The following is a 25,222-nucleotide window of genomic DNA, read 5'->3' as shown; positions in this document are numbered from 1 at the left end:
GAACAGAATTATCCCTGCCCTTAGAGAGCACACAGGGCCAGGCACAGGCAGGAAAGCCAAGTCCAGCCTGGAGGAAGGAGGCATGCCACAGGTGACTGGCTCAGAGACTTGTCTTCAAACAGAAAGCCCTGCACCCAACCACTGAAAAGCTGCAGCAGTAGAGCAGCAGCTCTCAACCTGTGGGTCTCAATCCTTTTGGGGTTGAATTGACTTTTTCACAGGGGTCACCTAAGACCATCAGAAACAAAGGTATCACATGACAATTTCATAACAGTAACAAAATTACAGTTATGAGGTAGCAATGAAAATAATTTACGGTTGGGGGGGTCACTACACCATGGGGAACTGGAGTAAGGAATCATAGCATTGGGAAGGCTGAGACCCCCTGCTTTAGAGGGTCCTGGGGACTTGAATTCACTACAGCAGAGTTCCTTTGCCCACACAGCCTGAGTCTTCAACCTCACAAAGAGGTTGTAGCACAAAGGCAACAGAGTCAAAGTTGGCTTCTGTGAAAACGTAGCTACCTTTACTAGAGGAGCCTCATTTTCCCGGGCCCAGTCCCAGATTTTCTTCCTTTTGGTCACCTGGTACCCAGGCTGGACCAAATCACCTACAAATTAGATGTCTCAAGTGAGCCAACCAACATCATCCACTGAGATTTTTCCGGGTGAAGCTGAGACCTTCCCCCCCCCCCCCCCGCTGTCAGGACACATAAAAATCCTAGCGACAGCTGGTGGTCATGTTTCCAACTATATGGGGTAGGAGTGGATAGAAGCTTGAGAAGGTGTGGTAGGGACCAATAGCACCAAATTCTTGTTTACCACTCTCCCCTTTGAGACAAGTAAACTGGTAAATCTCCTTTTTATTGACTTGAAATAATTCACATTGAGTCTGTCTTTCTTCCTTCCTTCCTTCCTTTCTTTCTTCCTTCCTTCCTTTCTCTCTCTCTCTCTCTCTCTCTCTCTCTCTCTCTCTCTCTCTCTCTTTTTCTTCTTGTTCCTTCTCCTCCTCTGCCTCCTCTTCTTCCTCTTCCTCCTCCCCCACATTTCCCTCCTCTTCCACTTCCTCCTCCTCCTCTTGGTTTATCGAGACAGGGCAACAGCCCTGACTGGCCTGGAACTCTTTGTAAGCCAAGCTGGTCTCAAACTCGCAAAGATCCTCTGCCTCTGCCTCTGCCTCTGCCTCTGCCTCTGCCTCTGCCTCTGCCTCTGCCTCTGCCTCTGCCTCTGCCTCTGCCTCTGCCTCTGCCTCTGCCTCTGCCTCTGCCTCTGCCTCTGCCTCTGCCTCTGCCTCTGCCTCTGCCTCTGCCTCTGCCTCTGCCTCTGCCTCTGCCTCTGCCTTCCCCTGCCCCTGCCTCCCAAGTACTGGATTAAACATGAGAGCCTTATGCCCAGCTCAAATTCAGTTTCCTATCACTTGCAAATGGCAGGGTCCTAAAATATCATCCTATCATCTCAACACTGGAATTCAAGGCTAAGCTACAGGTCTAGGGGTAGCTCGGCACTACCTAAAATGTGGCGGTAAAGGGACTCTGGCCAGCTCGAGTGTGGCAAGCATGGCTCTAACAGGCCCTGTCCTTCTCCCCATTCCCTCTACCTTGCTCAAAACCATTAGATTAAATATATAAAGCTAGCCACCAAGGTCTATTCCCTTGTTTGGCTAATTCCTCCTCCTGAGATTGCCTACCAAGGTCCAGCTATCAAAGTATTGAAGTCCAGCCATCAAAAGCCCCCTTTGGCTCACCTAATTAACATGCACAATCAAAATTAAACACCTCATCTTAACACACAGTTTTCTCCTTTTACCTAAGAGCACTGTCTGTCTCCTTTGTATCCAGAGGCAGTCCTTTGTCAAGGGCAAATACCCCTTACTCCTCTCCCTTGTTCCTGTCCCCTTCTCCGTGTCCTCTATCTCCTGTCTTTGTCTCTCAGTCCCTGACCTTTGTACCTCTAAAGCAAGTAAATCTTTGTGCTGAGAATTTGGCCTTGGAGTGTCTTGAGCTGACTTCGAGGTTCCCTACAGGGGTTTACACACCTAGCATACCACACACAAAGATAAACAACAAACCTTCCAGGAAAAAGCCATCCAAGAGTCCAACTTGTTGTTGGTTTTTGTTGTTGTTGTTGTTTTAATTTATGTGTGTGCGTGTGGCTGCATGGATCTATGTGCACTAAATGAACACAGGTGCCTAAAGAGCCAGGAGACACCCTGAAATTGGAATTACAGGTGCTGTGAGCTGGTGGATGGGGGTAAGTACTGGGAACCGAACCCAGGTCTTCTGGAAGAGCAGCAAGTGTTCTTAACTCCTGCATCTTCTCTCCACTCTCAAGTCCACTTCTGAGTACAGTAGAAAGGATCGGTTAGATTCTTTCTTGAGGAAAAAATGAGATTTTTATAAAATGTATAGGCCACTAGAAGGCTAAAAGTGCAGTAAAGACACTTTGCACTGTGTGTACTAACTAATGAAAAGGATTGTGACTCCAGTTCAAGCCTGGATTTGAATACTGATTCTACATCTGACCCCTATCTTATTTCTTTGGGCATCCATTTCCTCCTCTATAAAATGGGAATATGAATATTACCTGCTCTTGCTATTTTGTAAAGTTGTCTCACACACACACACACAGAGAGAGAGAGAGAGAGCGTGCACTTTATTTCCCTAGACATCTCTGCACATGCAACAGTGAGCTCTATTTTTAGATAGCATGTTACTATGTAGCCCTGGCTAGTCTGGGATTCAGTCCTCCTGCCTCAACCTGAGGGCCGGGATAGGCCAGCACAGCCATGCATGCATGCACCATCACACCCAGCACAAGCAGATCTTAACGTGGCCCATCTGGGTAAGTGCCAGTAGACAAAATTGTCAGTGAGCCACTGCCCAGAAGGGCTGGGCATCCAGAGATAAGAGAACAGGAACGGCACTGATGGGGGTGAGAAGCAGACAAAACAGCAGGCAGCCTGTGCCTCCCTGGGGAGCCAATAGCTGCAACCCCACCACCTTTTCGGAGGCAAGTTCTAGCTAATTTCTAGACCCTTAGCTTCCTTTTCTTTCCAGTTACTTTAGCATATAAATTGTTTTTTAAACCACAAAGAAAAGCATAAAAGTAAAAGAATCCACCCCTATACCGTCCTGGTCACCTGAAATAAAGTAAGCAGTACTGTTTCCAGCCTTTGAATCCAGACCACACCTTCACTTCCGGTCTCACTTTTGAACAACACTGCTGCACACTTGGTGCGTTTCATTTAGTTAACATCTTGGAGGCTTTATTCTATCATGAACAAGCCTTTGTTTTTGTTTTGTTTTGGTTTTTTTCTGTATGCATTTATTTATTTGTGCAAGAATATATATAAATGTAAACATTAGAGGACAACTTTCAGGAGTCGATTCTCTCCTTCATGTGGAACCTGGAGAGCGAACGGAGATCGTTAGGCTTGGCAGGACCCATATTCTTGGGTCTGCCCGATCCTGTACAGATGGAGTTCAATAATATTGCTAAAGACAAGAAACAAAAGCCAAGGAAAGTTAAAAGGATTCAGGAAAGCAGGGAAGAGCGTCGGGGATGGAAAAAGAAAGTCAAGACAGGCCCCGCCTCTGAGCCCGCCCCCCAGCCGCAGCCCCGCCCTCCACCACAGGCTGCAGCGCCGCCTCCGGCCGCCAGGGGCCGCCACGCGCCGCAGACCGCATCCCGTCCGCTCGGCGGCCTCTCTTTCCCGCTGGTTTGCCGGCCTCTCGCCCTCTCGCCACTGGTGTCGCGCTTCGGTCGCGTCCCGCGCGTGGTTTTTTTTTTTTCTCGTGAGGGACCTCGCGCCGCCGGGCGCGTGCCGTCCCCCTGCCTCGCGGCGCGGGCTCTCGCGGGCCCCGCTCCCGCCCTCCGCTCGCCTGGCCCGGACCGGAAGCGGCGCCGCACGGCCTGGGCCTGGCGCGGGGGGCGGGCTCTGGGGCCCGGTCGGACATGGGCAAGAAGCACAAGAAGCACAAGTCGGACCGCCACTTCTACGAGGGTGAGGAGCGGCTGGCCTGCCTGCGGAGCCGCGCCGTCCCCTGCCCGCAAGGCCCCGACCCGCGGAGATCGCCCCCGGCGGGGCGGCGTTCGACTCGGGCCTGCCGGTCCCGGCGGGGGTTCGTGGGGCGCTGGGAGGTGGGGCGCCCGCCCTCGGCCGGCCCCGGCTCAGCCCCGCGTCCTGCTCTTGTTTCAGAGTACGTGGAGAAGCCCCTGAAGCTGGTCCTCAAAGTCGGGGGGAGCGAGGTCACCGAGCTCTCCACGGGCAGCTCCGGGCACGACTCCAGCCTCTTCGAAGACAGAAGCGACCATGACAAACACAAGGACAGAAAACGGAAAAAGAGGAAGAAAGGCGAGAAGCAGGCTCCGGGGGAAGAGAAGGGGAGAAAACGGAGAAGAGTCAAGGTAAAGGGGGCTTTGTTGCTTATGGCCCCGGGCTCCAGTTCCCAGCCTCCTTAGCCTGTTCCAGTGCGACACCCAGACGTCTGGGAAGTCTGGCTTTGTGGAGGAGTGAGACAGACCAGAAGCCTGGGTCACCTGGGCGCTCAGCAAGTCTTGTCCCAAGTGTCCTCTCGAGCACCCGTGCTGTCCCCACACATCCTGTAAGCAGCCGAGTCCTGGTCTTCCGTGACTCCTTCAAAGGCTGTTTTTTTTATAATTGTCTTGGAAGGGTGAGAAGTCACTCACCGGAAAGCCTGGGAGGTTTGTCAAACGTAGCTGTTCTTCAGAAGTGAAGGCGATCTACAGGTGTCCCAAGTGTTCTCCTGAAATAAGTTATTTTAATGACAAATGGAGCTGGCGCGGCGTGATGGCACGTGCCTGTGATCTCAGCGCGCAGGAGACTGCGGCCAACCTGTGCTGCTTAATACAAAATAAGCAACCGTTTTCATTAACTAGAAAAGAGTAAGTAGCTAATGTCTTGATTTGCCAGGTAGGTTGAATAGTGCGGGTTAACTTTCTTCTCAAAGGTGAGTCCACCCATATCTGGAATTGCCCTAGAATTCTGCCCTTCCAAAATGTTAGCTGCCTGCCCTCAAGTGCTTACTAAAATGCGTTAGTACTTTTTGAAAGTCATCCTTTCTGAGGCTTAGTTTTAGAGTTTTTCTTTGCTTTATACAGTCATTGATGAGTGGCCAAGCCTTAGAGATTGTCTCTTTAAAATGTCTTAAATTATTGGGGGGGGGGGGAGGAATGTTTTAAATTTATTCTTTTTTGCCCAGAATTTTATGACCTTTAGCTTGACTATGGCAATAGTCACAGTCTTGGGTCAGGCTGGCTTATATTTTCATTTCCTAAATTACAAAAGCACACAGGCATGAGTCTTTGTTTTAACTGAGAGTTTTGAAAGTGAACATGTAAATTGTTTTACCTATGAGTTCGACAAGGCTTGTCTTGATTATATTCGTGGGTATTTGGGCATCAGGTATGCAGCTGGCCTAGAACTCAGTGTATGTCCGTCATTCTGGTTTTCCTTTTGCTGGGATTATGCATGTGGGCCACCATCGCTGGCTGAGAAGCCTAAGAAAAACTTTGAACAGGTAGATTTTGGTATGCTTTTCATATTTAAAAATCCTTGCCCTTGGGTAGACTTCTCATACAGATACAGAGTTTGAGTCAGAACAGAAATTTAAATTGAAAGATATTTTCTCTCAGAATTTTAAAATTTAGGACATGGGGTTAAGTGCATGTAGGTACTTGTGGAGCCCAGAAGGGGGTGTCAAATTCCTTAGAGCTGGAGTTACAGGCAGCTGTAAGCTGTCCAATGTAGGCACCAATTCAGCAGACTTTATGTCTTTTCTGGCTGCTGGTCAGCGCCCTGATTTAGCCTGTGACCAGCATTTGCTTTCTTGGAACTTTGGGATTGCCTCTCTCCTGCATCGTCACTTTACAGTAGATGCTGTGCTTTCAACTCAGGTGTTTAGTGACTGGAGTACCTCTCTGATCACTTTCTTCCCTCTAATGTTTTTATTCTCTGTCTTAGTTTTTTGTGTTGTTTAGGAGAGAACTCAACTTTATCTTCTGAGCTCAAGAATGTACATCTTAAAAGTTTCCAGGTCACGTGGGTGTTGCTTTGGTGGTCACTGCTTGGCAGTCTGTTCTCAGGCTCTACTTTGTACCTTTAGGTCAGTAACTCTGGGGTTCCTGACCAGCCAGCCACCTGGTCCCCAGCCTGTGGTCTCAACCCCTTTTGGGGTAGAGTGACCCTTTCACAGAGGTCACCTAGCAGTAACAGCAAAGTTACAGTTACGAAGTAGCAACAAAATAATTTCAGTGGCTGGGGTCAGCACAGTATGAGGAACTGTGCTGGGGTCACTGGAAGGTTGAGAAGCACAGGTCTAGAAAGCATCAGTGTCTTATTACTCCACATTTTTATAGCAACTTGTTCATACATTTAAATTTTGCCCATTAGAGAGACTTATCTTTCAAATCTTTATTTTATTTTTTAATGTGGATGGGTGTTTTGCTGTGTGTACATCCGTATGCCACTGAATGCCTGGTGCCCATTAGAAGTGAAAAGAAGGCCTTAAATCCTATGGTTCTGGAGTTGTGAGCCACTCTGTGAATCAAACCCAGGTCCTCTAGGAGAGCAGCCAGTCCTCTTAATTGCTGCTGGACCTCTCTAGCCCTGCCCTTTAGTTTTGAAGCTCATCAGTCCTGAGTTTGGGAGCCTGTGCTAGGTTTCACATCCTCTCTGTGATGTCTTTTTCGTCTTTACATGGATTTGTAAACATTTATCTACTGCTGGTCTCCCTTTCATGAGTGTTTGTGTCTCACATTCTTCATCCCAGCATGTAGTTTAGCTTTACTGGTTTCATTGCAGCACCGAGTTTATAAATAAAATTTCAGATTTGGACTGGAGAGCTGTTAAGAGGCACTTGCTCTTCAAAGGGACCTGTGCTCTGTTCCCAGCCCTCATCGCATGCAGCTCACAACCGCCTCTAACTCCAGTTCCAGGATTTCTGATGCCCTCTTCTGGCCTTCAGTGCACTGCATCCATGTGGTGTCCATGCACATACCTAGGCACATACATACATACATACATACATACGTACATACATACATCTTTAAGTCAAATTTATGGGGAAAACTCCTACTCCTGAGTCTCAGAATTCTTTATCTGAAGGTCCCAGGTTTTGCTTTGTACATTTACTTTCCTGGGAGTTTCTGTGTGTGGCCGGTGTCTAGATTTATTGTCTGTCTGTCTGTCCTGCTTGTCTGTCCCTGTGTCCACGCTGTCTCACGGTCACACTATGAAGATGTTTAGTGCTGTTAAGGTTTACTGTCATTTATAGCTTTGGCTTCCTTGCTTGTTTCTGTGACTGTGGCACTGGAGATCAGGCCTTTGCCATCCTTTCTGCTGTTGGGCAAATGCTTTTCCATTCTCCTTGTCTCACTGTGACCTTCTTCAAAACTGTTGTGTTTTTAGTCATTCACTCCTCAGGAAAAAGGGAATAATTGGTTTTTCAGATTTTGTGGAGAACGGCTTTACAGTTCTGAGTGGTGTTACTTGGAATTTGATGGCTGTGGAGAGAACTAACAAGTATATCTCCTTGTTCAGGTTTTCTGCTATTTATTGGCTCACTAATATTTTATGATTTTCCCTAGAAGGGACTCTTTTAGGTTTGCTTGAAGAATATTGTGTTTGTGAATAGTATTATTTTTCTAATCAGTTATTTCTGTCATAAGGAAATACGCTTATTTTCCTTGATGAACATGTTCACTTTATCCAGTAGATGGCAGCAAAATACATTACGTTTTCTTAATTTAGAATTTATTCTTTTCAGTGATTATTTTTCTCCTTTGAAACTAAAATGATATGTATTTAAAAATGTTGATTATGAAATATTTCTAAGTTGCTTCCCTTTGTTCTATTTAGGAGGATAAAAAGAAGCGGGATCGAGACCGTGCAGAGAATGAGGTGGACAGAGATCTCCAGTGTCATGTCCCTATAAGATTAGACTTACCTCCTGAGAAGCCTCTTACAAGCTCGTTAGCCAAACAAGAAGGTTGGGATTACTCCGAGCTGTCTGTCTGAGTGAGGAGGAGGAGGGGGAGAAAGGGCCTGAGCATTAGCTTGACTCACAACTTAAAGACTTGTAATGAGTTTATTATAAGTTCTCTTATTTCTCCTGCTGCATGAGAGCTCTTAAGTTAGCTTTGGTGTTGAGTTGGTATTCTCAGCCTTCAACACTTGTGTGATAAATTGAATTCCTGAGTGAAGTATTTAGTAAGAATAGATGAGTTATATAAATGGAAAACTGAAGTGCTAGATTATGCCCTTTTTTTGACACATGTTTCCTGTTTGCTTTAGAAGTAGAACAGACACCCCTTCAGGAAGCTTTGAATCAGCTCATGAGACAATTGCAAAGGTAAGGTGGTAATTAGAAGGGGAGCCAAACCACACCTCTGCCTTAGTTATCTAAAGTCAGAGTGTGTAGCCTGGACCCAAACAGACTTGATGTGAACATAAATTATGAGTACCTTGCCTGGCAGCAAAAGCAGTCCCAAGAGGGTGACACATACTCTCATTTGGTCTGTTTTAACTGGCAACTTGAAGGGCGTTATGAAACGGCAAGTTTCTCCTTTCTAAATTAGTTCCTCGTGTTCAAACTTGAAACTAGAGGTTATAAAATTGGGCTTACTTTTTTCCACTTATAATCTCTTTTCACACAAGAAATTTTATGTAGCCTCAAATGGAACATCAAATAGGTAGACAGATCAAATATACAAAGAAGTGTGGAATTTATTTTATTTGTTTATCCTTTGGTTTTGAGGCGGGATCTGTCTACATAGCTCAAGGTCACTGTAAAGCAAGCTGGCCTTGAACCCTAATCCTAGAATTCGGGAATGAAAGGTGTGCACTGCCAGGCCTGGCTTGAAATTTATTTTAAAACATTCTTTGGTGTGCATATATTTTTACTATTTGTTAAAGATTAAAGTGAATTTGCATACTACTGACAGATGTGTGTATTCTTACAAATGAATTGTACCTTAGCTGGATGGCTGTAATGTAGGACATAGAGCATCTTCAGTGGTTTTCAGAGCTGACCCATAATTTAATTTTTAATTGCCAGTGCTGAGGATGCTGCTTTGCTGTACATAAAAAGAAGTGTTTGGGGACAATCCAGAAATTGTTGTGAATTCAGTCCTAATATCAAGCCAGAATTCATCTTAACACTTTTTATGAAACTTAAAGCAATTCAAATAGCAGTTTTTAAAATCATACATTCTAAGACAATACATTCTGAAGAGATCCTCTGACCTGACAACCACCTGCTGCACAGTGGTGATGAGACACTGTAAGAGTCTGTAACTAAACCACTGCTTCAGTAAGAACTGGAACCCTGCTTGTATAATTACAAACAAAATGCTGCGATTGGTAACATAAAATACCCCTAAATCTGAGCATTAATTTAGACAGCATTTGTCACATCGTGTGGCATGAATTGCATATATGTGCAAGGGCCAACCGACAGGGAAGCCACGCCACACAACAGGAAATGCTAACAAACACCTTGGATTCAGAGAAGTTTGATTTTGAGTTAATTTTTGGTTGTACCTTTCTCTATTGCCAAATTTTTCTTGACCCCTTTTCCACCCGAGGTCATATATTGCCATATTGATTCACACCCTATAGTTTAAGAAGCTAGACTGTAGAGCATGATCCTGACAACATTAAAAATACCACTGCCATGTACTCAAACCCCAATACCACAGTGAACCTTGGCTACACCAGTGCCTGGTGCCCGTCTTCCTTAAGAGGGCCTTGATACAATGAGGTTGGGGTGAGCCTTGCCTATCCTAATTAATTTTTTGAAAGCTCCTCTTGTAATATACAGCCACAGTTGAGAAAGAACTTAGGATAGAAAGCACTACTTTTTCCTCATATAGGTGTCTGTGTGTGTGTGTGTGTGTGTGTGTGTGTGTGTGTGTGTGTGTGTGTGTGTGTGTGCGCGTGTGTGTGCACACACGCGCGCACATGGGCATGCATGCACTTGCTATAGCACACGTGCAAATGTCAAAGGACAATTTTAGGAGTCAGTTCTCTCCTTCAACCATATTGATCCAAAGAATTGAACTCAGATCTTTAGGGTTTTGGGGGGTTTTGTCTTTTGTTTTGTTTTGTTTTGTTTTTTTTCCGGACAGAATTGCCCTGTGTAACAGCCCAAACTATCCTGGAACTTGTTTTGTAGACCAGGTTGGCTTTGAACTCAGAGATCTATGTCCTGAAGATGTTGAGTTTCTATTAGAGAAACAGTACCCCTTCTTCCATTCTATTCATAAGCCCTGCTCTGTGGTGAGACCCTTGGGATGAAGAGGTGACTTACATCCCCGGAGCCACTGTGTGCACATCTCAGTCACCCTTTTTGCTAGGCTGGGACTTCCTCCCTCATCTGTCTCCTGTGCTCTGACCTCTTCAGTCTTGAGTACTTGCAGGAGGTAGGCAGAAGAGAGGCTCAGGGTCCAGAGCCACCGCAAGACTGAAAGCACAGGAGGGAGGGTCACAAATTGCTAACTTCCTAAGGCCACTGCCTCTAGTTGGGTGCCTATCTGGAAGGAAAGAGACAGCCAGAGGGTGCTGCTGCAGAGTGAGCCCAAGCAGGCTGTCAGGGCCTTGGGAAAGAGAGCAGAGCAAAAGAACCAGACCCTCTGCCAGTTCCTGTCTCTGTTCCCATATCTAGTCCTAACCTTGTCCCGCCACAGTTCCCACCACAGTCCAAAAGAATTTTTAAACTGTCTTGGGGCAGGGGAGGGACTTCACATGTACATAATAGAAATATTAATTTATTGGTTGAGAAAATATGTACTGTGGACTAGGAATGCACACCTCTTAGGTATAGACCCAGAAAGGTTGTGGGTATATATTCATAGGTAAACCAGGCTGAGACAGTTGTCTAGATTACTCACGGAAGGCTACTCCTCTAAGAGTACTGCTGTTTAAGGTATCTGACCCTTATTATATATTTTGGTCATTATATGATGAAAATCATTTGTATAATTTTTCAGTGAAAAGCATATGCAGATTTATACGTGAGAGTTTACAGGGTCTGTCTTCTGCTTCTGTGCCAGTAGTTGTGGCAGTAGGTTGTGGTAGAAATAAAATATAATGTTACTTTTATATGTCTGCACAGAAAAGACCCAAGTGCTTTCTTTTCATTTCCTGTGACGGATTTTATTGCGCCTGGCTACTCCATGATTATTAAACACCCAATGGATTTTAGTACCATGAAAGAAAAGATCAAGAATAACGACTACCAGTCCATAGAAGAACTAAAGGTAATTGTAATTAGTAATTTTATTTTGTTGTATGAAATGATAGGATCTTGTTTAGCCCAGCCTGGTCTTGAACTTCTGAGTCTCCTGCCTCCACCTGTAAGAACTAGGGTTAATGAGCCACCTGGTCTGGCTTGTTAGGTTTTTATTAAAGAATAAACTGAGAGTTAAACTCTTAGAATCTATGTAGAATAGAAAATTGTGTTAGAAATCTGCAAGTTTGTATCAGATTCCCAGGATTAACATGATGAATCAGAGAACCAACTCTACAGAGTTGTCCCCTGACTTCCACATGTGCCACAGTGGGTAGTGGAGCACACACATGGTACGTAAATAAGGTGATATTTTTTTTTTAAATGTATTTAGTTGTGAAACATGGTGGTATACATCTTTAATCCTGGTATTTGGCAAATGGATCTCTGTCAATTCAAGGCCAGCCTGCCAACATATTGAGTTCCAAGACAGACGGAACTATGTGGGGGTTCTGCCTCAATAAATAAGTAAGTAAATAGATTTTGTTTAGTAATCTGCAAATCTGAGCCTGTTGAGATGGCTAAGGCACTTGCCACGAAAGCCTAGTAGCCTAAATAATTGCTATAGAAGCAATGGGGCCTTTTGAGTTTGAATCCCTAACACCTATATAAAGCCAGGCCTGACGGCAGGAATCTATAATCTCAGCACTGTGGGAAGAGACAGGCAGATCTCACGGGCTTGTTGTCCAGCTAGTCTAGTTGAATTACAGAGCTCCAGGTACAGTGAGAGACTACCTCATAAGCCGAGGGAAGAGACATACACGGACACCCACCTCTGGCCTACACACACACACACACACACACACACACACACACACACACACACACACGTAATGCACCAATGTGAATCAGCTAAAATTTATGCAGATTAGCATCTAATTCTTATTTTTCTTCAGTTGTAGTTTCAGGATGTAGATAATAATCCACTTACTTGGAAAACTTTTAATTCCATTATTTTTCTTAATAATGGACATTTTTTCCTGACATTTTCACCAAGTGAAAATTAGTCTGAAACTTTATTTCAGACTTTATTACATTTAATTGGCTAGCTTATAGTTTCAGAGGTTTAGTCCATTTTCATCATGGCAAGACATGGGTGGTGTACAGGCAAACATGATGCTGGAGAAGGAGCTGAGAGTTTTCACATCTTGATCTGTAGATAGCAGGAGGAGATTGTGACACTAGGCCTAACTTGAGCATCTAAGACCTCAAAGCCCACCTCCACAGTGGCACACTTCCTCCAACAAGGACATACCTCCTAATAGTGCCACTCCTTATAGGCCAAGCATGAGTCTCTGAGGACCATTCCTATTCAAACCACCACATGTTCACAGGAGCGAGTAGTTTCTCACCTGAGTATGTTTAAGTTAAGGGGTTATTTTAGCCTTCTGGAGTTTTCCACAGGCAGAAAACTATGCAGAAAGATTCCACTTTTTGAGTGATCAAGTGCCATTACACAAAGTACAATAATGCTAACTTTCTTAGCAGCTAAAATTTAAAGAATCTTAGCCACCTTGGCTGGGGATATATAGCTGGTTCCTAGGTTTATGCTCCAGCACCATAAATTGCTTTAACAGACAAGACATAGAATCATTAAGGTGATCTCCTGCCAATTCATAAACTCACTGTTGCCAGCTATAACCAAGTGTTAGTTTACTGAGTGTACATAACAGTCTAATGCCTTACCTTGCTACACTCCTCTAGCTCACAGAGGATTCTGAGAGGTCTAGAGGTTAGCAGAAGTTTTCACCAGAGCTCAATGTTCACATCTATTTCCATCTGGTTTTAACTTGATCTATTTTTATTATAAGTGCTGTCACTACTAACCAGTGAGGCCTGAGTGGTTTTGTTTGGGATTTGGAAGTTTATGGGTCATTTCTTTGTAGGATATCCCCCCATTTTAACAGTAAGACAGTGGCATGATCACACATGCTTACAGATGTGTAGATGCCTTACCAGGAGAAAGGGTGGGGCTCTGCTTAGGACATACACATATTTGAAGTGTAAGCCCCACTGCAGTTCTGATAACTTGGCTACTCCAGTTACGTGTTGTCACTCCTTGAGGAGATATAGTTTATTTCATAATCACATGGTTTTATAATGTCTGCAAATTATGTTTAATTTATGGTAGTGTCTAAACACTTTAAAGTAGTGTAAATATTTAAACATTTTTATCCGTTTATTTGGGTTTGGCAGGGAAAAAAATTGTTAGAATTTAACTCTGGTCCCAGTTTTTAATTAAAATTTGAAGTGAAATATTTAACTCATAAATAGAAACAACGTTATCTTAAAAACTAAGGGTAATATTTCTAATCATATGAGCTACCCAGCTTGAATTATTTAATTTGAGAGAAATATTTTCTTCAAATTGTTTGTGTATGATTTTTAAATTTTTTTTTTTTTGAGACAGAGTTTCTCTGTAACCTTGGCCGTCCTGGAACTCACTCTGTAGTCCAGGCTGGCCTAGAACTCACAGAGATCCACATGCCTCTGCCTCTCGAGTGCTGGGATTAAAGGCCTGTGTGACCACTGACTGGATGCTATTTAATAAATGGTGACAGAAAAAGATGGTCTTCTTTTGTCCTTTAGTTTATGGTTTTTTCCCAAATTTTTGCAGGGCCTATATGAATTTAGACAAAGACTAAAGAGTTTGTTTCTAATGCCTTTTTCCTCTTACTTCCCTTTGTAGGATAACTTCAAGCTAATGTGTACTAATGCAATGATTTACAATAAGCCAGAGACCATTTATTATAAAGCTGCAAAGAAGCTGTTGCACTCAGGGATGAAAATTCTCAGTCAGGTAAAGAAACTCTCACAAACTAATGAATACTATCAAACTGTGTTTGCTAAAGTTAATGTGTTCCTCGTTGGCAAACCATATTAAAGTAGTGAGAAATTAGGAGAACTTTTATGTCAAGAAAGCTAGGTAGATGCTCATATAGTTATTTATTTTTCAAAAGTTACTACTTGTATTTATGTATTTGTGTGTGTGTGTGTGTGTGCGTGTGCGTGTGCGTGTGCGTGCGTGCGTGCACATGTGCACACCTGCTCACCCGCCTGCCGCCCTATGTGTGTGGAAGTCAGGACAAAATGTAGGGAGTCCGTTCTCTCCTGATATGTGGATCCCGAGGATTAAACTCAGATTGTCAGCCTTGGTAGCAAGTGTCACCAGCCTTCCTTTTGGTTTTTAAAGACTAGGCTTTATGTAGCCAAGGCTAGCTGTGAATAGACCACTTAGCCAAGGCTGATGATCCTTCTGCCTTCACCTCCTCAGGACTGAGGTTAGGCATACGCCACCACTCCCAGTTTTAGTCACTGCTGGAACTCAGACCTGGGGCTTCGTGCATGTGAGGCAAACACTCTGACACCTGAGCTACATCCCCAGCCTCTCCTTTTAATTATTTCCCGATAGGCTCTTGACAGACTTATTTTGTTGTGGGAGAAACAGCAGCCTGACTTTCAGAATAAAAGTGGGTGAAGTTGAGTTCTTTTAGGAGAAAAGTTCAGTTTCCCTTAGTGATGGAATCTAGTGTCCTGATCAGCCCCGCACTTCCTAGTGGCTTAGGGTAGTAAGAAACAAAGTACACAAATGAGAATTAGTTTGCAATCTTTCAAAGCTGCCTCTACAAGAGCAGGTTCCTTCCTTGGAGGGTGATAATGCACAATAAAGAGTGTGAGCCACTGGGTGGGAGGCAGAGGCAGGCAGCTCTCTTGAGTTCAAAGCTAGCCTGATCTGCACAGTGAGTTCCAGGACAGCTGGAGTTGCACAGGGTGATCCTTTTATGTGAGCCGTCATCCTTCTGTAGGAGAGAGCTTAAACTCTGCTGCACATAAATTGTGGCAACAAAGTGTGTGAGTCTACCCATAAAAAGGAGGGGGACTTTAATCTTAGTCTCCAATGTAACTTGTAACATGACTTTTCCAGTTCCAGATAAGAACAAAAATAGGGAAGAGAGTGGAACCAGATAGGGGAGGATTATACCAAGAAGAAAGGAGTTTCAGTGTGCTCCAGAGACTGGTAGGAGAAAGGAATCAGGCTTGGGGCAATTCAAGGATGACAGACTTTGTCACATGTATTCACTTAGGTTTTCTGAATCGCCTGTATTCAATTTCTACAGTTGACAGAAGCTTAGGTGTGCAGACATCTGATGTCTGTAGGCTTGGCTCTGAGAAATTCATTTGAATTGATGATTAACTGTGCATTCCTAATATTTAGACAACTTCCTGTTCACTTATGTTTAGCAAAATTTGTGAAGGAGAATGTAAAATGTTTTGTTTCTTTTAGAAAGATTCCCGGAAGCTAGAATAGAACAAGAAGCCTGCTTGTTGTAAAAGTACACTGTGCAATTAGTCTCCATTCACTCCATAATACATATGAGATAGGAAGGGGTAGGTGGACAGCAGAGAGAGTATGTGTTTTGTTGGTTTTGTTTAGTGACAGGTCTCTATGTGGCTGTCCTGGAACTTGGGATCTAAACTAGGATGGCTTTGAACTCAAGAGATCTGCTTGCCTCTGCCTCCTGAGTGCTGGGATTAAAGGTGAGTGCCACCACTCACAGTGAGTAATGAATTTTCAAGGAAAACTCTAGTGGTGTTTGTTACTTTTTTTTTTCTTTTAATCAGTTCTGATTTGCCACTATTTTCTTTGAATACTATAATCAGCGTAACAAGTAAAACACTTCACTATCTTAAAAAGTGTATTGGGAGCAGGGATTAGCCTGTCCCCTTTCTCTCCTCTCTCCTTGTCTTGCTTTTTTAAGATGTCTTGGAGCTGTAATCCTTCTGTGTTCCAGTCCTCTTTTGACTTCCACTCTAAATGGAAGGGATCCATTCAACAATGGTTTATAAATCTTTAAATTTAGACTTTGTGAGTTAACACTACTTAGTCTAGCAGTGTAGACTCCCAAAAGAGACTAGAGTCTACACTCCTTTCCATGAATGGTATCTTTTCAAAGAGATCTTGTGAGTACTCATTGAAAAATGGTAACAGTCGTCACTTTTTCCATTACACTCAAATATTAGTACTTAATACATGTGCTATTTTTATAAAGAAAGAATTGATAGCCGGGCATGGGAGTATAATCTCACACTTGGGAAATAGAAGGAGGATCAGGAGTTTGAGGCCCATGTGGGCTACACAGTGAAGTACTTGTCTCTTAAAATAGCAACAGAAAGCAAAGGAAAGATCACTGAAAATACTTGAGTAGAATGCTATATTCTGGTTCTCATAGCAGTATTTGTAGTATGGTAGCCTTGGAATCGGATTAATGAGTGTCTGTTCCTGTCATTTAGAGGCTGGGTGACCTTGCTCAGTTCTTCTCCTGTAGGTGGGGTTGGTGCTCAACTCAAAGTTGTCTGTTACAGAGAAAAACACTTTCAAGCGTTAGGACTCTTAAGACAGAAGGTGGCTTTAGGCCAGGATTTAGTGAGACTATCTTGGAAAGGTTATATTAAACAACATGCTTATGTGGAGGCATGGTTCCAAAAGAAAAGAAAAGGCATTGCTTTCAAAGTAAAATTCAGGTTGGTTTTTTTTTCCAGTAACATTTCTAAATTTAGAAATTTTTTCTTGTTTATATTTTAGTATTAGGCACACTATATTTACCAATGTTTTTATTATATTCGGTGCTTTACAAAATTGTGGAATGGAAATTAAGAACTTACTCTGAGAATATTATTATCTAAGTCAGTGTAGCTGTTTATCAAGTGCTAAGGATCCTCAGATAGATATGACCTCAGTGATGTATACAGTGAACAGCCAGTTCACTGTTTAGAAGTAGAGTAAAATAGCCGTTTGGGGTTTTTTTGTTTTGTTTTGTTTTGTTTTTTGGGTTTTGTTTTGTTTTTTTGTTTGGTTGGTTTTTTTTGTTTTGTTTTGTTTTATTTTATTTTATTTTGGTTTTTCGAGACAGGGTTTCTCTGTGTAGCCTGGCTGTCCTGGAACTCACTCACTCTGTAGACCAGGCTAGCCTTGAACTCAGAAATCCACCTGCCTCTGCCTCCCGAGTGTTGGGATTAAAGTCATGCGCCACCACGCCCAGCGAAATAGCCATTTTTAAAAGCATAGTGAGTAGGGATTTTCTGTTTTAATGATACTGTTCAGTTTGGCACCGATTCAGAAAATCTGTCAAATACTAGTACAAACTGATAAAGGCTTCCTGAAGACAGTTTGGCAGCACGCATCTTTCATCCTCCACAATAGGAATGTGCCTGGGAAGAATAAATGAGAGGCTCTGAGAGGGTTATTGGCAATGTTTTTTGGGAATCTGAGAGTCTAAATATCTAGTCATTTATTTTTAGTTGACTATTACATATTATAATTATTAGAAAGCATCCTAAAGACTATATAAGGACAAATTATTTATCAAATATTGAGTATGCGCTCAGTTTGCTGAAAATATGCCATGCTGAGAAGAGAGTTGAAACGCTGACTGTGAGCACTGCTGCTCTCTGGAAGATAGGGAGCACGTTTGTACTTGGCCTCTATTGTGTCTTCATTGATTTTAGTCTGATATATCACACGTAGTTTTTCAGTTACTTTAAAAGTCAAAGGGGCTGGAGACAGCTCAATTGGCTCAGTACTTTGCAAAGCATGCCCTAAGCCTTAGGTTCAATCCCCAGTACTGCATCAGACAGGAGGGCAGGGAAGGCAGGAGGATCAGGATCATCTTCAGCTACATGATGAAGACACCCTGAACTACATGTGACCCTGTCTTACCCCTGTAAAAGCAGCAGGAGCCATGCTCTAGGGTTTCCCCCACCGGCTGTACTACTCGTCCATGAGAAAAGGCCTGGGGGTTAGGCATTCATTTCTGGACTGTGTTTTTGTTATTAGAATCCTATTCCTTTCCAGTCTGTTATTTCACCAGAGCTTCCCATGTTGCTATAGTGCAGAACTCAGAAGATTGTACTTCTGGTTTATCTGGTGGGAACTCTCAGAGTTAAAAGGCAGAGCAGTCTATAGGAGCAAATCTGTCCTCTTTAAAATATATCCAGACACCTCAAACCCTCAACAAATGAAATGTCCACAGCACATTATTGCAGTGGAAAATTAAGCATATGCTTTACAAAATAGGAGCCAAGTTGTTTTTTGTTTTTTGTTGGTTTTTTTTTCTGGTTAGTGAGAACATTATGCACTAAGAAAAAGAAAGTGTGCTAGCAACTTTCCCCCAATGCATGTTGTTTTCACACAGCAAAATGCTAATCATTGGTGATTCCCCATAAGATTCCAGAGTACAAAGGTCCTTTACGTGTTCCAGACTTTAAGTCCTCAGTCACTCTTAGCCTTCAAAAGATAAGCCTGTATGATTTCTTAGTCCAAATCACAGTTTGTCACCTGTTAACTTTTTCATGCTATAGTATAGTTGTAAAGCCTCCTCCTGGACTGGAGATTGTTTGTCTGAACTAAGTGGACGTTATCATCTGGTTCCTTTGGTATACTCAACACTTATTTTTCTTCCCTCCGTAATACTGCAGACTCTCATGGCAGAGGTACATTGCTCGGTGACAGTCATACAGTAAATATTTTTTAATATTTTTAGGAGAGAATTCAGAGCCTGAAGCAGAGTATAGACTTCATGTCAGACTTGCAGAAAACTCGGAAGCAGAAAGAACGAACAGATGCCTGTCAGAGTGGGGAGGACAGCGGCTGCTGGCAGCGCGAGAGGGAAGACTCTGGAGATGCTGAAACACAGGCCTTCAGAAGCCCCGCTAAGGACAATAAAAGGTAGTGCGTTTGCAATAGGAGTTACTTTATTTTAAGCAGGACAGGAATATTGATTCAGGTTTGATTTGGGATACCTAGTCCCCATGAGTCAGTGCTGCCCTTCTTGCCATCAAAGTGCTTTGAATACTCTGATACCTCGTGGCATGAGAGCACTATGTAGAGTTGACCAAACACCTCATAGATCAGTTCCCAATATACATTTTTATTAGTTTTCAGACACCAGATTAGCCAGGTGTGGTGGTGCACGCCTTTAATCCCATTCAGGGATTGGAGGCAGAGGCAGGCGGATTTCTGAGTTCGAGGCCAGCCTGGTCTACAGAGTGAGTTCCAGGGCAGCCAGGGCTATACAGAGAAACCCTGTCTCAGAAAAAAAAAAAAAAAAAAAAAAAGACACCAGATTAAGGAGTTATAGTGTCAGAGAGTTTATTTCAATAAAACTATTGTATAGCTATAACATAAACAGTGTTCTGTATAACTTCACTCCATAAGGACGGAGGGGTTTGTAAGTAGATGGGCTGACACTGAGGTGTGCAAACATTTTCCACTGAAGAGCTCTGGTCCTGGTGTCTGGGCAGGCCTCTGACATGGCTGGACACCAGTATACTATGGTCTGCACCACCCACTCATACCTGGCCCCTCACTGCCACCTATACAGGAGAGTTAGAATTAACAGTTTGGGATTTTGCTCTCATAGTACAAAAAAAGAGTATTTGAATTAAATTTTACTTTCGTGATTGTATCCAGAAAAAAATGTAAGAGAAGCAACACTAGGGCTCTCTGGGGTGTCTGGGGAGTGATGCTTTAATCGGTGACTGTAGGGCAAGTGTCTCCATTGAATTGTATTCATCTTTGGAATGCCTTTTAATATTTTTCATCTTATTTAGCTACTTTTTGTAACTTTGTATTAACATGTGTGTTAGGAAAGACAAAGATGTGCTTGAAGACAAATGGAGAAGCAGCAACTCAGAAAGGGAGCATGAGCAGATTGAGCGCGTTGTCCAGGAGTCAGGAGGCAAGCTAACACGGCGGCTGGCAAACAGTCAGGTGAGGGCGTCCTTCCTTCCACCCACTAGCAGTGTCTCTCAAACCAGTACTGACTGTATCTGCCATAGATCTTTCCATCACTCCAGTATTCACAGGAGAGTGAGTCAGGTATTACTGTCCTGGGAGCTTAAAGATAAAGTATCACTTATAAAGCCCAGACTGACCTTGAAATCAGTATCTAATTGTCTCAGCCACTTGTAGTGCTGGAATTGCAGGTGTGCACCACCATGGCTGGCAGCAGACTTTAAACAACTTCCATTCTGGTCTTTGGGACTTACGCTATATTGATTACATTAGTTTTAAACCAAATAGATTCATACATGGGTACCCCCTTCAACCCTCAGCAGTTTGTGAGTTTTTGTAGTTTTGATAATTTTTTGGTTTTATTGTTTTATGGTTTGGGAGAACTAATGGGCCACATGGCTTTTCAAAATTAGATTTCCTCCTCTTCCATTTCTCAAGCCGGTCAGTATCTTGTAGATATAGCTATGAAAGTCAGTGTTCTGAATTAATGATGCTAGCCTGTGGCATGCATCTGATGGCTACTCTTCTGTATATATAAGATTCGTTAAACTTTATTCCACCTGATACTTCTGTCATTTCAGTGTGAATTTGAAAGAAGAAAACCAGATGGGACAACAACACTGGGGCTTCTCCATCCTGTGGATCCCATTGTGGGAGGTAGGCCCACAGTTCAAGACTCTGTGTGAACCTGGTACTGTTTGCAAAGGACAGGAAAACTGGCATGTTAGTCAGACTTTGCTTTTGACAGAATACCTGCCAAACAGCTCACAGGAAAAAGGACTTCTTATTTCTTGGCTACACAATTTAAGAGGATTCTTGACTCCATTGATTCTGAGCTTCTGCAGAGGTAGAATAGGTGGGTGGAGCATGCAATAGCAGCTACTCCCTAGTGGGGAACAGGAAGGCAAAGACACGATCTTCCTCAAGTTTGTAGAACTCCCAGAGGAGATGTGTGCAGCCTTTTAGTACGTACAGCCTTGTTGAGCAGCAGAACCAAATTTGTTGGTTCAGACCATTAGCACAAGGCTCAACCATTAACCACTAAGGACTTGTCTGGGTGCTCTGGGTTTTATGATAACAACTAGCTTAACTTCTGCATAGGTTAACTTGTTTAATAAATAATGTGTTTTCATGCTGTCATGAGAAGAATAGTAGAAAAGTAGAAATGGAGAATAAACAGAATCGCTACATTTAGGAAGTAATGTCCAGTAGTCACTGTCTTTGGAGCCCAACATAAGTTAAGCAAGATGTATGAAATGAAGCAAGTGAGACCAGTCCCTTCCCCTAATACTCGGTACATAGAAAACATCACAAAATGAGATGTTTGTCATGACTTGAGTACTCCTTAAATGTCTATCTGCAATCAGAAGACTAGCTCTGCCATATATCTGAGGGAGGGTGTGGCTGCCTACCATTTGTTAGGAAGTAGGCAGATGTTATAAGGGAGCAGCTAATGGATTGGAGGAATAGCAGTGGTACCCCTGGTGAGAAACCTTGAAGCAAAGGAAGAACTTGGTATTTTGGAAATGGAAGGGGTAAGCCTATGTTCAGTGACCAGTCAGGACTAGCTCAGTTGATAGAGAGTACTTACTGACTTGCCATGGCAGTATCATAGAAACTAGGTGTGGGAACAAATGTCTCTAATCACAGTGTGTAGAATATAGAAGTAGAAAATCAAGAGTTTAAGGTCATTCCTGGCTATACAGCATTTCAGAGCCAACCTGGGCTACATGAGAGCCTAGCTCAAAAAGCCTCAGCTTTCTTAATGTTGGGGTCATAGGTGTATCCAGTCTGTTGAGGCTATTTTTAATAAAAATTTAATTTTAGAAGTGTAACATGATGATAAAGAATGCCACAAGGCAGTGCAGTATAATGAAGAGGACCCGGCTTATGGTCTGAGCCATGTTCCTTTCTGAGTTTAGATTTTCTTAGCTTAAAAATATAGAGAGCGCCTTGCAGTAGTGGCATACACCTTTAATCCCAGCACTTAGGAGGCAGAGGCAGACGGAGCTCTGAGTTTTAGGCCAACCTGGTCTAAAGTGAGAGTTGCAGGACAGCCAGAGATGCAGATTAAAGTGTCTCCATCATTGTGCTCAGGGTTTTCTTTCTGTCCTAGAGCCAGGCTACTGCCCTGTGAGATTGGGGATGACAACTGGAAGACTGCAGTCTGGAGTGAACACTCTGCAGGGGTTCAAAGAGGATAAAAGGAACAGAGTAACCCCAGGTGAGGCCCCTACCTGTTTGAGGGAGTTGGGAAGAGAAACAGTAATTGTTATTCATTGCTTCGTCCACTGGCTTTCTTGATGGTATTTCTGCAATAGGAATTCATCACCAGCTTCAAAAGCAACTGGAAACTTGTCTGTTAGCAGTTTCTTCCTCCTCTGCAGTGTCAGTGCTGCAGGCGCCCCGTATCCACCTTCAGCATCCTCATCCCCCGTATCCACCCTCAGCATCCTCATCCCCCCGTATCCACCCTCAGCATCCTCATCCCCCGTATCCACCCTCAGCATCCTCATCCCCCGTATCCACCCTCAGCATCCTCATCCCCCGTATCCACCCTCAGCATCCTCATCCCCGGTATCCACCTTCAGCATCCTCATCCCCCGTATCCACCCTCAGCATCCTCATCCAAACACATCAGGAAGGACAGAGTACATGACACAGACTTTGGTTTAAACAGTGCAGTATAGCAGTTACTTATATCACACTGGATTCTACAAGTTTGCCTGAATATGATGTGGTGTGTATTGCAGAACATCTGTCGGGGTAGGGGCTACGGTCAGCCCCCACGTATGCTGAGGGGTGACTGTATCTATTGGGAGTTTTCTTAGATTTATGATACAGGTCAGTGAAGTTAGAAGGCATTGCCTTTTAATAAAACCAAAATGTACTTGATGACTTTAAATGATACTATAGTATTTCATTTTTTTGACAGTATTATACTTGAATTATGGACCCTACAGTTCTTATGCCCCACATTATGACTCTACATTTGCCAATATTAGCAAAGATGATTCTGATTTAATCTACTCAACATATGGGGAAGACTCTGACCTTCCAAACAATTTCAGGTAAGCCCCCAGTTAATACCCTGAACATGCTTTTTTCTGAAATATTAATGTGTAATGTATGGTTTATAGATACACTTACAAAGTTATCTAAATGTTAGAAAATGTGTTCAGTAATCTTTAGAGAGAACATATCTTCTTAAAATTGGCCTCCGTAGTATTTTCTAAACCTATTCTTTGTAGATTTATTTATTTTGTTATGTGTATGAGTGTTTTGCCTGCATGTATGTATGTGCACCACATACATACCAGCCTGTTGCTGGAGTTGTGTTCCAGGATATTTGATCACACTGTTAACCACACTGTGATTGTGTTATTTACTGAAAAAAAAGTTGTTTCTAGTTGGGGTGTGGCTCAGCTCTAGCATATGTCTTTAATCCCTCTGGCTGGAATGCCAACAACCCGTTAATACACTTCTTTATCCCAAACAGTGAAGGTAAAGTTATTTGGTGGAAGGAAGTAGCCATGTTTGAAAATGATGTCTAAGTGAGTGGCAGACAAACTGACAAATCAGAGAAAGATTCAACAGGATAGAATACGCCCGACTCTCAGGAGAAGAGAAGAAAGGGAAGCTACTTAAGAGAGCAGTGCAGGCAGAAAAGAGGAAGAAAAAGAAATAGGAGGAGGCAGTCTTCCCAGGAGAGTTTTACAGCGACAGGTTGCAGAGAAGACAAGCTAGGCACAGGTGAAGACAGAATGAGCCAAAGAATGAAAAGGAGCCAGAAGACTGGAATAGTTTGCCAAAGTTAGTATGAGGCCAAGCAGAACAAGCTAGGAGAAGCCAGATTGAATCAGTTAGTGCCGCTGAGCCAGAGCAGCTGAGCTGAACCAGGCAGCGCTCAGAAAGAACAATAAAGGGTGAGCTTATTCAGCAGTGAGTCTCAGGCTGAAAACATTCTAGGCCTACTTTGATTTTATGGAGGCTAGAAGCTTCCAGGACTAGGCCTAGGTTAGCAGACAGAGGCAGTCAGCCTCCGCGATGAAAAGTACTACAGGAGAATAGAAGATACATCTACAGAGTTGGACAGAAAAGGGCATCAGATTCCCTGGGACTGGGGTTACAGACACTTGTCACCTGCATTGTGGGTCAAATCCAGGTTCTCAAGTGTTCTTAACTACTGAGCCAATTCCTTCCTTCCTTCCTTCCTCCCTTCCTCTCTCCCTCCCTCCCTTCCTTTCCTCTTCTCTTTTCTTTTCTTCTCTTTTCTTTTCTTTTCTTTCCTTTTCTTTGTTTTTTTGCAAGGGGTAGGGAATGTGGGTGGTGTTTGGGGTTTTTTTTGTTGGTTTTTTTTTTTTTAAACAGTTTTAAAACACTTTAAACACTCTGTAGACCAAGTTGACCTAAAACTCAGAAATCTGGTTGCCTCTGCCTCCATAGTGCTAAGATTAAAGCATGTACCACCTCGCCTGGCTAAAGTTTTTTTTTGTTTGTTTTGTTTTTTGTTTGTTTGTTTGTTTGTTTTTTGAGGCAGGGTTTCTCTGTATAGTCCTGCTTGACCTGGAACTCACTCTATAGACCATGCTGGCCTTGAACTCAGAAATCTGCCGGCCTCTGCCTCCGAAATGCTAGGATTAAAGGCATGCGCCACCACTGCCCTGTCAGAAAAATCTTTTAAAGGTGTTCCTGATACTCAAGTTCAGGAGTTGCTTCTGTCAGAACCTGCTCTGCTGTAAGACATTGCATGTCAGTTATGTTTCAGTCTTGATTCATTTAAGAATCCACAAAGTATTTTCCCTAAGTCATGAAATATCTAAAGCATCCCACATACAGGACAGTTTCGCTATAATATACCAACCAAACTATAGTACAGCCAAACTATAGTACAAACTTGTATCCTAGGGTCTGCATCCCTTTTCAGATACTTTGTATCTGCTCAGTTTGATGAGATACTGTCTCAATTTACCAGGACTGTGTCCTAGGATTGGACATTGAGCCTGAAATTTCTCTTCTTGGCACTGGTAACTTCTTAACTATTATTGTGCTCAAGAATTATATCCAGTACATTAACCAGTCTCCTGGTTTGGGGGTTTGTTGTTTTGAGTTTATTTGTA

General features: G+C 43.1%; 1 protein-coding gene across 11 annotated transcripts in view; it reads left to right on the top strand.

The window, feature by feature from the left end:
- Positions 1 to 3,655: 3,655 nt before the first annotated feature.
- The window catches only part of Brd7 (bromodomain containing 7), a 32,359-nt gene continuing 10,792 nt past the window's right edge, over positions 3,656 to 25,222 (top strand). For 8 of the 11 annotated variants that reach the window (NR_165043.1, NR_165045.1, NM_001377016.1 and 5 more), the window contains exons 1-11: positions 3,736 to 4,002; positions 4,198 to 4,406; positions 7,879 to 8,008; positions 8,314 to 8,371; positions 11,135 to 11,279; positions 13,998 to 14,108; positions 18,850 to 19,034; positions 19,955 to 20,078; positions 20,684 to 20,759; positions 22,219 to 22,326; positions 23,038 to 23,173. Coding sequence is in view for 6 of the 11 variants with exons in the window: in NM_001377016.1 (NP_001363945.1) it covers positions 3,954 to 4,002; positions 4,198 to 4,406; positions 7,879 to 8,008; positions 8,314 to 8,371; positions 11,135 to 11,279; positions 13,998 to 14,108; positions 18,850 to 19,034; positions 19,955 to 20,078; positions 20,684 to 20,759; positions 22,219 to 22,326; positions 23,038 to 23,173 (1,331 nt within the window). In the remaining 5 variants the exon portion in view is untranslated. Of the gene's footprint in view, positions 4,003 to 4,197; positions 4,407 to 5,982; positions 6,125 to 7,878; positions 8,009 to 8,313; positions 8,372 to 11,134; positions 11,280 to 13,997; positions 14,109 to 18,849; positions 19,035 to 19,954; positions 20,079 to 20,683; positions 20,760 to 22,218; positions 22,327 to 23,037; positions 23,174 to 25,222 lie in introns of all 11 variants that reach the window. The other 3 variants (NR_165044.1, XR_003947288.1, XR_387746.4) reach the window with 3 other exon arrangements.

The sequence above is a fragment of the Mus musculus genome, chromosome 8, assembly GCF_000001635.26.
Source record: "Mus musculus strain C57BL/6J chromosome 8, GRCm38.p6 C57BL/6J".
Classification (NCBI taxonomy): domain Eukaryota; kingdom Metazoa; phylum Chordata; class Mammalia; order Rodentia; family Muridae; genus Mus; species Mus musculus.
The sequence above is the reverse complement of the archived record's forward strand: the minus strand, read 5'-3'. Positions and strand labels throughout refer to the sequence as shown.